Raw genomic sequence first — 13438 nt, 5'->3', positions numbered from 1 at the left:
AAAATTTTTGTATCACATTTAATAAAAAGCTGAACTCTGCAAGAAAAACAAAAATCTATTTTAAAATGTAAGTTTCTTCTTTAATATGTTAGTATAAAGGACTTTTTTTTCAAGATTTTATCTTTTTTTGTTGTTCATTTTAGAGAAGAGAGGGATAGACAGAGAGAAAGAGAGAGAGAGAGAGAGAGAGAGAGAGAGGAGCAGGAAGCATCAACTCTCATATGTGCCTTGATCAGGCAAGCCCAGGGTTTCAAATGGGCGACCTCAGTGTTCCAGGTTGACACTTTATCCACTGCACCACCACAAGTCAGGAAGTATAAAGGATTTCAAATATGGCTTCAGCTATTTCTTAAAAGGAAAATAATTTGGATTTAAAATTTTTAACACTGCCGTTTGTATTTAATAAAATCAAAAACTGCAAAATCATTATAAGGAAGGAAGGATCTAAAATCTCCAGGGAGCTAGATAAATTTTGGGTAGGGGTTTCTAGATTTAGAGACAATAATGTTTTCATTGAATAGCAATACTTTTATTTGCTTGAGTTTTACATTTAGAATTTAAGGGGCAAACTTTTTTTTTTTTTTTAATTTTCAAGGTACTTTATTTTTAAAACAGTTCACAACACGGAGCTTCTGGTCCATTCTGCCCAGGTACAAGCTACAAATGCTTGCTCAGCAGCTGAGGGGCACTCTTTAGTAGCATGTTTGAAAATTGAATAAAAATCCATATAAAACAAATATTCAAATAGTTTCCATAGGAACACGGATAAGTGTGGCCCCGGTCTCCTAGCCTTCCATACTGTTCCATCTGTGCCCACCCTACTTATGACATTTCAAACTAGCAATAATTAAGTTAAATGGTGCCCCCGAATCCCTTAATTCAAGCTCCACACACAGTGACAGCTACGGGAACAGCCTCTACACATTGATGCGGGCTGAGGCACAGGCCGCTGGGTGGCGCTTGATCCCACTCTCCCAGGCGCAGGACACAGGCAGAGCGCCGATGTCCTGCTCCTCCACACCAGGGCCGTCGTCCTGCTTCTGGACTTGCTGCATCAGTTGCCACATGGGTCCCGACATCACGTAGTGGATGGTCGGCCTCTGGAAGCCATTGAAGGTGGAAGCGGCAGCCACGGTGTAAGCCCCCATGTTCTCAAAAAGCATCCAGTCACCCACGTGAATCTCAGGCAAGCCACAGAGCTCGACAATGCGGTCCAGGCCGTCACAGGTCAGTCCTCATATGCTGGACGAGTAGTACCTCTCATCCGGTTTGGGCCTCTTCTGCTGAAGGGGTTTCACGTGGGCATGATCATAGAGGATGCAATTAAACGACCCATACACGCCATCATTCACGTAATACATAAAGGTTTTCTCGCTGGACTCCTCCTCATCAGAGCCTGTTTGCTCCTTTAACATACTTTTTGGCAATGATGTTAACTGCAAGCGTGAAGGCTGATGCGACATAGTATCTGCCTGGCTCGGCGATGACTGTCACTCCTGAGTCTGACGGAAAGTACTTGTCCAGGGCTGGGTTGATGACACTGGTGATCTCTTCAAATTTAAGCTTTACATCCTCAGATCCAGAAAAGCCACCACCAATATCAAGCAGATACATGTTGAAACCAACCTCAGCCCCCATGTCAAAGACGCAGCGGGCATCTGAGATGGCCTGCACAAAGGTCTCGGGGTCAGTACAGCCACTTCCCACGTGGAAGCTGGCACCAATGACATCAATATTTAGCTCTTTTGCCCGTTCCAAAAGAAGCCTGCTAGTTTTCAGTGTGGCACCAAATTTAACACTGAGACGACAGACTGCTTTGGAATCATCGGTGGCAATCCGCAAAACCAACTTTGCCTTTGGATGTGCCCTGGCAACTTTCATCAGCTCGACTTCACTATCGAAAGTCATCATCTGGCCTCCATTATTGGCAGCATATTTAATCTGAGACACTTGTTTACATGGATTTGCATAGATAATCCTCTCTGGAGGCACCCCAAGACTCTGCACCAATTGTATTTCAGTCTTGCTGGCACAGTCGAACCCTGTCCTGATGGCAGCGAGAGTCTTCACTATGGTCCTGCTGTCATTGCATTTGATCGCATAAGGGGCAAACTTTTAAAAAACTGTACCCCAAAAATGTATATACCGTGTCAAACACAAAATGGGAAAGCAAAGAATATTCCTGATAAGTAAAAAACAAATAACATAGTTAATAAATAATATGTATTACCAATCAGTAGAATCCTGATGAAAATGATGACATTAATGACATTAAAATATTTTTTGCTGCTCAATCCATCAGAAAGATTTATAAATAAGCAGTGCTGGTGAAGACGTAGGGACATGCCAAGAAAGTGTAAACAGTGCAAGCTGCCTGGCCTGTGGTGGTGCCGTGGACAGATGGTCGCTGGGTCGCCGGTTTGAAACCGTGGGCTTGCCTGGTTAAGGCACATAAGACAAGCAATCAGTGAACCAAAGTGAAGCTAAGCTACTATGAGCTGATGCTTCTCGTTCCACCCCCTCCTTCTGTAAAATCAATAAAATTTAAACAAACAAACAAAAAAAACAACTGCAACTATCTTTGAGTACGTTAAATAAAAACACATTTTTACTTAGAATTTCAACTTCTAGGAATTTATACTAGACAATAACTCCAAGTTTACACACAAAGATGCACTTGTAGGAATACTGTTAAATTGCTGATTATAACAGCCACAGGTTCAAGTTCAACATGACAGCTAAATGAACTATGGTGCATATGCTGGATAAGGATGTAAATTTTAAGTCATACTGTAGAAATATTAATGGCATCATAAAATGCTCACCACTATTATGTGAAAAAGGAGGTTATTATGCTGTATATATGGCATGATACCAATTTTTTTTGTTTTAAAAAGGTATTTTATTTTCTTCTTTGTACTTTTCTAAATTCCCCACTATACATGCATTAATTTTATAATCAAAATATAAAATTACTAATTTGTTACACAACACAAAACTTCTGATTCCTGTATTTTCATATAAAATATACAATTTTCCAATTAAATTTTCACTTGCATATATTTAAGTGAGTACAAAATGTTAAGGCTAAACACAGGATTTAGATGTATGTTTTCAATACAAAAGGGACATTGAGAAAAAAATTTTAGATAATTTCAAGAAATGACTTAAAGTTAATAAGCATGGTTTGGAAATTTCTTACCGAAAAGCCAGAAAGAACTACATACCCTCTTAAGAAAACATTTAAAAATTTATTCTAATCTATTAGTTGTTTTGAATTTATCCAAGATCTCTAAGCAAAATTTATTTTCTAAATACACAAACTGTTTCTTAAAATTGACTTCAAAATGACCCCATCAAAATTAAATATTATAAAACTGAAAATAAGCATTTATGCATGGAAAATAACCTAATGAAAATCTCCTATCAAATAGCTTTTATCCAAACAAGATCATATATATTTCAATGTTGCCATTCTATAAGAATAAGACACCGAAAAGAAATAAATTAATTTAGTGTATTAAATCAGCTACTTCCAACACCAGAAAATGTATGTGAATAAAAATGGATGTTTATAACTGAAACTTTATTTACAAAATATGTCTTCTAATCGCAATATGTGAATATTACAGCTTTCAACTATATTCTAAATAAAAATAATCAAAAATCAATTCAAATCATTTAAAATAAGTGCTTTATTTTTTAATTTCCACAAAAACTGAAACTATCATTCACATCAGTTGAAAGAGCAATAGAAATTAGAAATCAATTTGCTCTCACTCTTGAAAATATAAGCACAAAACAAAAAAGAAAAACTAAATACTCCTTTTAAATAGAAGATAATTTGTTTCTGACATACCTATCTGCAAATGTACAAACAGCAGATGTGTTCAAAATAGTGCGAGATTTAATTAATTTAGGACAATATTCTAACCAATTTGAACCCAGTTTTCACTCTTTTCAATTACTTTTGCAGGTTTATATAGAATCACAAAAAGTAAATTACTCCTAATATGTAACCAACTAATGCCAATTCAGAACACTGCACACCAACACAACACTAACTATGGCAATGACGAGGTATAACTCGCAGGGGAACAAGCAAAATCCAGCATCTAAAGTGTGTATGCTTTAATAGAACTGCAATATATTTCTACTTTAGTAAAAAAAAAAAAAAAGGTTTCCTTTAAACTGTATGTCTAAAAAGCAATGTATCATTTCTTATTCCTTTTCTGAATTAAAATATATGTATATATGTAATCTTCCTTTGTTTTGATATACTCAAATATAAATTATTAGTGGGATAATTGGATTCTTTAAGAAAGCTCTATAGAAGAGACAAATGCAACATACTATATCTTCTTTAAGAAGTATGAACTGAAATGTTAGGCATTCCTTGTGCTGTTGTTGAATATACTTAAGGAATGCTGCTCTTGTAAACACGGCTTTCAAAAATAAATATTGAGACCAAAACACAATACTAGAGGATCTCTATAAAAGACCACCAAAACTAGCCTTTTTCACGAAATCAGGGAACTAGTTTTTAGAATTTATCTTGCTATGAAGAAAAAAATGCTACTCCTTTTCCTTTTCTTTTTTCTGATTATCACAAACATCAGATTTTCCCAAATAAATATCGATGTAAATGCTGACTTCAAGGACAAACAACTTTCATAAGCGTCTACTTCTCAGACTTTTCCCCATTCGTGGAGACTGAGGGCAGCACTGTTCTGGTGGAAATTGTCACTGGTATCCTCCGACATCTTTCTTCAGGGAGAATTTACTGGAACCTGAAGCTGATTGGCAGATGCGGGTTTAGCAGCACTTGGTGACTTTGTGGAGGAATTAGATGGAAGTCTATGATGATTACTTTCCGAACCAGAAGCAGAAGAATGTCTTTTTCTTCCAAATCCCTCACTAATTGGGGGCTGCAAATTATGGAAGAAACACAACATAGTGACAGTTACATTACTTTTCCGCCCTTTAAAATCAAAGGCCTGACCTTTCCACCAAAAAGAAAACTGTTGGACTTCAGCAGCTTTTATTTGTAAAAAAAAAACAACAGCAATTTAAGGTATTCAACTTAAATGTCCTCCCCAGTTAAGTCAGCATGCTACTATTTTTTCATTCTTCCACTTACCACTTGTTTATTAAGCTTCTCCTGGGTTTTGGGGCTTGAACTACATAGTAGGGCATAAGCATAAGGCTGGGTGTCTTGCCCTAAAAAAACATTTCAGGGAACCTGTTTTCTATCTTTATTCAGCTTCTGTCAACCACAAACGCATTTTATAACTCCAGTTTCTTCCTCAGCCCTCACCTCCTATCCTAGACTTGAGGTTTCCTCAAGTAATGTTCAACAGATAAATGAAGCAGCAGGGGGCAAAAAAGAGATGCCCAGTCAAATGACCATTAGCAACTTTGACGGTTTATCTAGGACTTCTAGGATAAGGAGACTGGAGAGCATTATTGATGGCACTAAATTTATCCATAAAGCTCTCCAATGACCTCAGACTGCAAGCACAGAAGGCTGGCAGTGCCAAGGTATCCTGCATTAAAAAAAACACACCTTTTTAGGCCCTTCCAATTACAGGTATTTGAGAGCCTAGAATGAAATACCACCAAATATTCTGATTTGAAAGCAAGTTAAGACCACAACCTCCTTTGCCAATATCCCATGGTATTTCAAAGTCGAGCCTTGAATTCTTGGCTTCCATTCAGAAAGGGCAAAAGTCACTTCAGAGAGCAGGGACCTCTTTGTGACAGAACTGGCTAGGTCACTCTAGAACACAGCTCCTAATCCCAGGAATGAAGGCACCTCAATCATCCGTCCCTGGGCCATCTTATTCATTCAGACACAAAACTTAAAGACAAATAAGTGACAGTACTAGGGAGGGATGAGCCTCGCCTTCCTTTCCCCCCTTTCTGCTGCTGGAGTCTTGTTCATCTTTCCTTACTTCTCTTCCTCTTCTCTGTCCTTTATCTTATGTTCATCCCATTCTTTTTTTAATGCTTTCCTTTTCCTTTTCCTGCCGCATTATCTGAAGCCTCCTCTGCTGTCTCTAGGTGTGCACATAACCTTCTTGCCTAATTTTATTTGGCAGGAAGCCCTCCATTCATGTTACATCAGCATATGTTAGGAAACTATAAAAGTACATAAAAGGGAAAATACCTTCAAGCTGCTGGTGAGAAATCAGTAACATATCCATATAAAAGTTACTAAATCTATAATATGTTTCACAATGGGCGTACCACAACCGAAGCGAGCTGACAGCCGCACAGTGATTGTGATTACGTAAACTGTAGCATTTGGGAATTAAAGGTGAAGAAGTTTATGGGGCTGGGGTGGGGATACAGATGATGTGTTGTGGAGTTATGCACGGGAAACCTGTGTAATTGTGTTAACCAGTGCCACCCTAGTCCATTCAAAAAAAAAGAAAAAGAGCATATGGAAATTCTCTGTATAATTTTTGTACCTGTTTTGAACTTTGATTTCAAAACTGGAAAGTTAAATTTTCAAAATAAAAAGTTAATAAAAATAGTAAAATTAAAGAAAGACACTGATAGCTTAAAATATAAGTATAATAAAAATACAGAGGAAAGGACTTAAAACTTACATCAACACGGAAGTCTTCTAACCTCTTAAAGCTGCAGAGGTATTCTTGAAGTTTGGGGTCAATAGACTGTGTCTTAGATTGAGAATATTTTAGATAAGCCCAAAACTTTTCTAATCCATACAGCTGACCTAATATAACAAAGAAGAATATACATGGTAAATTATATAGAAATTTTAAAAAAGATTCATACTGAACAGAATCCTACCAGCAATAAACCATTTATCTTTCAATATACATACATATTATCTAGATCAGGCAGCCCCAAACTACGGCCCGTGGGCCGCATGTGGCCCACTGAGGCCATTTATCCAGCCCCCACAGCACTTCTGGAAGGGGCACCTCTTTCATTGGTGGTCAGTGAGAGGAGCACTGTATGTGGTGACCCTCCAATGGTCTGAGGAACAGTGAACTGGCCCCCTGTGTAAAAAGTTTGGGGACCCCTGATCTAGATCTTTAGAATAAGACAGTGTAATGAATAAAGGCAGCAAACATTTATTTAGCAGTTGCTATGTAACACGTATTATTTTATATTATACGTTTTATTATATATTAAACTAATCTGAAGCATATATGACCCCGGAACATAGGAGCTTTTGTATGAATTACTAAAGAGTAAACTGAAACTGACAAGCATTAGCCAGCTGCCCAAGGTGCCCTAGCTTCTGAGGGGGAAACGAGACGGAGAGTCTGCCCAGAGCCTGCGCTGGTCCCCTTGTACGGCTCCACCGCTCAGGCACACCTACTGATGTCACACAGGGATTTCACAGAAGACAACAGCATGAGTAGTCACGTTTGTTGAGTGAATCACGACAATATACAACTCCATGAGGAAACACTTAGGAATACTTTCCAACACCTTACAGGGAAGGTCTTATTCCTGCTACACGTGTTCCTCATCCTTCACTGAGTACTACATGGTCTGACGGGAAAAAAGTTATGAATTCCTTATTTTTTAACAGACTTAGGTTTATAATTAAGTAATAGAATAAGTTATTGTCTTTTTTTTTTTTTTACCAGATTCGTAGTCTTTTTTGGTTTCTTCTTGGAAGTCCTTAAAAATTTCTTGTCTGAATTTTTTTTCCAATCCATAGCTATAAAACCTGAACAGACATTCTAATCCATACCTGTGAAAAATAAAATGTTTATAACAAAATTTTTTGCTACAATGCCAACATCTCATATTTAGCAGGACTGATATAAGCAAACAGCACAAATGACCCACCAAAATGTTTAACTGTATGTATGTTTCAAAAGAGATGTTTAGTTGAAGAGGTAAGCAGTAACCCATATGTGGCTTTGCTGTTTTTGTTGGCTCAGCCATAGCCCCCCCTATCCCCCCCCCCCCCCCGGAGATTGTACTGGGAACCTCAGAGCAAGAGGGAGGCCGTGGATGAGAAGCTCCTTCTTTGGACAGACGCAGGGTTTTTCCCTGGTATTGCTGAAGAACTGGTCAAAAGATTTAGTGACAAACTGAGAATGTTTTTGATTTTTCCCAAACCAAGAATTATAATGGTGTGTTGGTGCATGGCATTAAATACTCGTGAACATAGTCTTCACTCTAGACAGACAAAGACCATATTCATGTGTTCAAGACCCTAGATGTGGCTGACCATTCAAAACTATAGAGGGACAACCCTAATGAAATGGCTCCTAAGAATTCCTCCCTGCTTCAGTTATAAAGAACATTTCATAAGAGACATTTGCTAAAAGAATTGTTAATTACTACATAAATCACAAAACTACTTTCCTTGTTTCTTCCTTTACTTACCTAGAGAGCCTGAGAGAAGTTGTGGGGAGTGGATCAGCAAGCTACATGAGCTCAACCTTCAACGGCAATGAGCAGAACTAATGAAAGCAGACAAGGTCAACAGGACAGCGGTATAAGGACATCCCTAGCTCACTGAACTAAAATATGTCACAAAGATTCCTCAGCTAAAATCCTTGCCATTCTGGGTGCCTAAGTTTAGTAGAGGCTACAGTTTCTTCATTACTGGTAATATATTATCTGGCTGTTATTCACAGAAAGGTGGGCCATAGTGGTGGTGGTATGTGTGTGTTTGTCTTATTTACAAGATCAAGAGTGGCAGTCCAGAAGAAGAGCAATCTGCCAAGAGTAAGGTAGGACTGCCAACTGCACCTCCACACTCACAAAGGGGAGCCCTGTGCTCTGGTAGCCAGAAGTGATGCTGCTTTGTGAGCCTGTATGGCTGGAGTGTAAGGAAACTCAGGACTAAAGAACTTTGTTCAGAATGACAAATCTGCCTTGACATTCCTCCTATGGGATCATGTTACATGGATATCAATGGTTCTCAACCTGGGCTTCACAGAAGAATCATCAGGGGAGCTTAAAAGCCTACACCCTTTCTTTATCTCTGAAAAGTAGAATTGAGAACTTTTGGTTTTTATCAAATTAATGACAGTTTACAGGAATGTTAAAATTCTTAGATTGGTAAAGGCAATAGACTACGTCAACATTTGAATTTTACTCTTTTTCCTTAGCAAATAAATTCTAAAGAGCAAAGGTATGACATTAATAACACAACCCAGACAGGCAGCATGGCCACTGAAGAGCAGGGCAATGGCGGGCCTCCTGGTGTTCCTCCCTCACTTGCCCTTCATGGTGAGACTGTGGAAGCAGCCAAGAACCAGAAAGAACTGCATCTGAATTCTAGGCTCATAACTGTATCCCTGCAAATACAGACAGTATCCTGCTTTTTAAGAATAGATGAGATACTATCCATAAGGCGCTTACACCACAGCTGGCACATTGAAGATCTGTGTTAATGCTATTTCTTTCCTTCCTTCCTGATACCACCTCAATGCTAGTTTTAGTCAATGGGTATATTTAATAATAATCTTTTTCCTAATAACAATAGCCATTCACCGAGGACTTGCTATGTATCAGGTAATATGATAAGCGCTTTGCATGTTGTTTTGTTTAATCTTCACAATAACCTTATAAGGGCATCCATCCTCATTTTCCCCACTTCATAAAGGATTATAATTTGCCACAGTCAGAATAAATGAATGGAGTAGGACTCAAAACTAGGTCTCATTCCAAAACCTTCTGATGCTGAACCACTGTGCTATACTTCCTAAGAAATAGCTAACTCCGTCTAGTTGTCAACACTAAATGAACAGACCCAAATTATAAAATGATTTTAAAAAGGTACTAGAAACATCCACAGAGGAACACAGAAAAGGAACTCGCAATATAGACTTGCATAGGAATGGGATCAGAAAAGTATCCAAAGTCCTGAAGAACAAACTGCTCTCTTAAATAGTAAAATATGCTGAAATTAATTATAACAATGGCTTTCAAACTTTTCTAAGTTCAATAGTAAGAAAAATATTATAATTTGTGACCAAGTCAATTTAACACTCGTATATACTTGTATTACATGTGTAAATTAAAACATGTTTTTCAAACTATTCTTAAATTTGCATGTATGTATGAATTGTAAAATTATTTGACCTTATTATGTTCAGTGAAGTCTTACTATATTTTCTACTGTATTTTTTTAAGCAAGTCAGACTACAACAACAATGAAAACATCGAGATCAGAAATGACAAACTTTAATAGCTAGCAGTAGCTATTAATGTTATAATAAGAAAGACTATAAATCTGTACGCAAGAACAACATTAAAACTGCGGGATTGATTAGAGATGCTAGCAACAGACAGAGCAGAGGAAAACGGATGTACAAATGCCAGGTATCTGACATTCCCTATCGAGATGAAGATTCTAGATGAAATTTAAATGGGCTTCATTTTTACAAACCAGTGTAATTTTAACAGAAATTGAGAACTTTTGGTTTTTATCAAATTAATGACAGTTTAGAGGAATGTTAAAATTCTTAGATTGGTAAAGGCAATAGACTACTGCAACATTTGAATTTTACTTTTTCCTTAGCAAACAAATTCTAAAAAAATTTACTTGCAGTAATTTTTTACCTCTTAAAGATCACAGTGTCTTATTAATAATATACTCTTATTTGAGATTTACAAGAGGCATCCATGGTTATAACTTATAGAAAGATAAATTCAGAAAATACTGAAAGGAAAATTATCTTTTTTCCTCTTTCCACGCTTCTCCTTTCTCCCTTTACATGGGAATCTATAAATAGCTTGCACGAGTTCACTTCATGTTCCTTCTCACGCTCTTGGTCTGGTCTCAACTCAGCCCTGTAGGCACTCTCACTTTCCCTGTCTCATTTCATTTGGCCTTCATGCCAGCCTCGAACATGGTCCCCGGTGACCCCACCTCCCGGTCTGCACAGCCCTGTCCAGTGCCCTGCTGCACTGTACCGGGTGGGTCACGAACAACACAACATGGCAGAAGGGGTGCTACATCACTTTCAAGTGCAGATCACACAAGACTCTGAGGCTTCCCTGCTGGAAGTTCTCCCTCCTTCGCAGCTCACTAGCTCTGAGTGAGGTCATGTCACCGAGATGCCCGATGCGGAGGCCCACATGGGGAGGAAGGCCCTATGGCCTCCGGCCCACAGCCACGGGAACGAGCGGGAACAGGATTCTTGGGCCGAGTCAGGTCTTTAGACCCGATGGCCCCGTCCAACAAACACCTTGACTGCAATTTCATGGGAGAACTGAGCCAGGGCAACCCAGCTATGCTGCTCCTGCTGTCCCGACCCGGAGGACCCCGAGGACCCGGAGGACCCGGAGGAGCTGCGTCTAACTGTTGTTCTAAGCTGAGTTGGGGGCGATGTGATAAGCAGCCGCAGAAAACGGGGGCCGCCCTCCCTCCAGTCACGTGGTGCTGCTTTCACAGCTCAGAACGGAGCTGCTTTTCATTACTAGTTTCTATTTTTTAAAAACTCTCTCCAAATGTAAAAAGATGAAAATAATATTTGACCTGTAATGTCCTTTTGCATCTTCCCAAGCAAGCTGTTTAAATTCCTCATACATTTTTTTATTGAAGTGGTCTCTCAGGAAAAAGGACCAGAAACGAAAGAGGGTATTCATTTCTTGGGACTGTCCAACTCCCAAGCGCTTTCTCTCTGGAAAAATTTAAAATAAAACTTTTTAAATTAAAGATACTTATTAAAATAAAAACAGCAGACGTTTAACATAACAAATAAAGACAGCTGGGACAGATTTAATCCTCTTGTACTTGGGTTTCTTCTAAATAAAGAACAAATATTAATCTATTTTCTGACTCACTGCTCAAATTTAAACATTAGTCAATAGTAACAATACACTAAACTTGATTTCTTAATGTGTCTAAGCTATAAAACAAAAGAATAAGAATATATAAAAGCACATTTACATAAGGTAATTACACGTTTAACACACAAATATCTTAACCTGATATTAAATGTCACAATTAGAATTTTTCAGAATTATACTTTAATTTTAAATATAGCTCTATAAAAAAAGAGACAAGCATCTCACCACTCAGGCACCTTCGACGATACTTGTGGTACACTTGCTGGGTAAAGCCATTTTCCTGCAGAAGCTCATGAGAAGGGTGCTGGAACTTGGGGAGTGAGTGCGGAGTACATCCGTAATGTCCTACGAGCTGTGTGCCTTCTGAAGGTGAAGCATTTGAACTGCTGTGTGAGGAGAGGAAAAAGCCGTCAAACCAAAAAGTAAGATCCAGGTGTTTAAACATCTTTGCACTATTTGTTTTCAGTGAGATTATGAGCAACAGAAAAGACATTACCCCAAAACTCTCCTAAACAAATGACATACAGATCTATAGATGAATTGTTATTATGTTCAACACACAGGTAAATACAAAAATTGATTTTAAAAAATGGTCAGAAATTCTCAATCTAAAACAATAACTAGAAGCAGGTAACTGAATAGCTAGTTTATTTCTCTCCTGGGTCCATTATTAATTTATTTTAGGTAAGTTCTTTTTTTGTTGTTATGGTATTGGAAAAAATTTCACTTTTCTTGAGTTATTATAGGTTAATAATATAAATTGAATAAGTGGAAATAATAAAATCTAACACAAAGGCAATAATTTTATTATCCCAAAGACATACCAGCAATTTTGTAAATCTATTCCACGTCTGAATCTGTCTCTTCCTTCTCATTTGCACTCCATTATTCAAATTTAAGCTTTCTGACTCTTTCAATGGAACCAACTGGTTTCCGGTTTTTGTTTTTGTTTTTCATCTCTCTCCCTTAACTTGCCACCAAAGTGATCTTCCTAAGACATTGATCTAAATGTGTGGTTTGTAGAAGCTTAAAGGGGTACCCAAGAACCTTTCAGAAAGTCAGCAAGGTCAAAACTATTTCCCACTAATACTAAAATACTATTCACTCTTTTATGTGTTAACATTTGTACTGATAGTACTAAAACAATTGCTGATGCAAATTAAGACAGTGGAACCAAACTTTACTTACTAGTGATTGTATTATTCATAGTGCCAGTTTCAACTTAAGATGTCCTTGATGATTCACAATAGCAAAGATCTGGAAACAGCCCAAGTGTTCATCAGAGGACGAGTGGATTAAAAAGCTTTGGTATATATATACTATGGAATACTACTCAGCCATAAGAAATGATGACATAGGATCTTTTACAACAACATGGATGGGCCTTGATAACATTATAGTGAGCGAAAGAAGTAAATCAGAAAAAACTAAGAACTATATGATTCCATACATAGGTGGGACATAAAGATGAGACTCAGAGACATGGACAACAGTGTTGGGGTTACAGGGTGGGGGGAGGAGAGGGAGGGGGTTGGGGGAAGGGAGGGGCACAAAGATCATGGCTTTTCAGCATTTGCCATATTCCCCCTTTAATGTATAGACAGACAGCAAATATTTAGTTATGGTGTTTCCACTA

At 38.0% G+C, this 13438-nt stretch overlaps 1 protein-coding gene and 1 pseudogene across 2 annotated transcripts in view; both read right to left on the bottom strand.

Annotated features, from left to right (window-relative positions):
• Positions 1-492: 492 nt before the first annotated feature.
• On the bottom strand, positions 493-2447 carry LOC136389131 (ornithine decarboxylase pseudogene; annotated as a pseudogene).
• A 257-nt stretch (positions 2448-2704) lies between these two features.
• LARP1B (La ribonucleoprotein 1B) overlaps positions 2705-13438 on the bottom strand; it is a 117603-nt gene continuing 106869 nt past the window's right edge. The window contains exons 15-19 of one of the 2 annotated variants that reach the window (XM_066385098.1): positions 12028-12188; positions 11489-11633; positions 7629-7738; positions 6615-6742; positions 2705-4928 (exon numbers count right to left, since the gene is read on the bottom strand). In XM_066385098.1, the coding sequence (XP_066241195.1) occupies positions 4770-4928; positions 6615-6742; positions 7629-7738; positions 11489-11633; positions 12028-12188 (703 nt within the window). In that variant the 3' untranslated portion in view covers positions 2705-4769. The remainder of the gene's footprint in view (positions 4929-6614; positions 6743-7628; positions 7739-11488; positions 11634-12027; positions 12189-13438) is intronic. The other variant, XM_066385101.1, reaches the window with a different exon arrangement.

Source organism: Saccopteryx leptura, chromosome 1 (genome assembly GCF_036850995.1).
Source record: "Saccopteryx leptura isolate mSacLep1 chromosome 1, mSacLep1_pri_phased_curated, whole genome shotgun sequence".
In the NCBI taxonomy this organism is placed as follows: domain Eukaryota; kingdom Metazoa; phylum Chordata; class Mammalia; order Chiroptera; family Emballonuridae; genus Saccopteryx; species Saccopteryx leptura.
The sequence above is the reverse complement of the archived record's forward strand: the minus strand, read 5'-3'. Positions and strand labels throughout refer to the sequence as shown.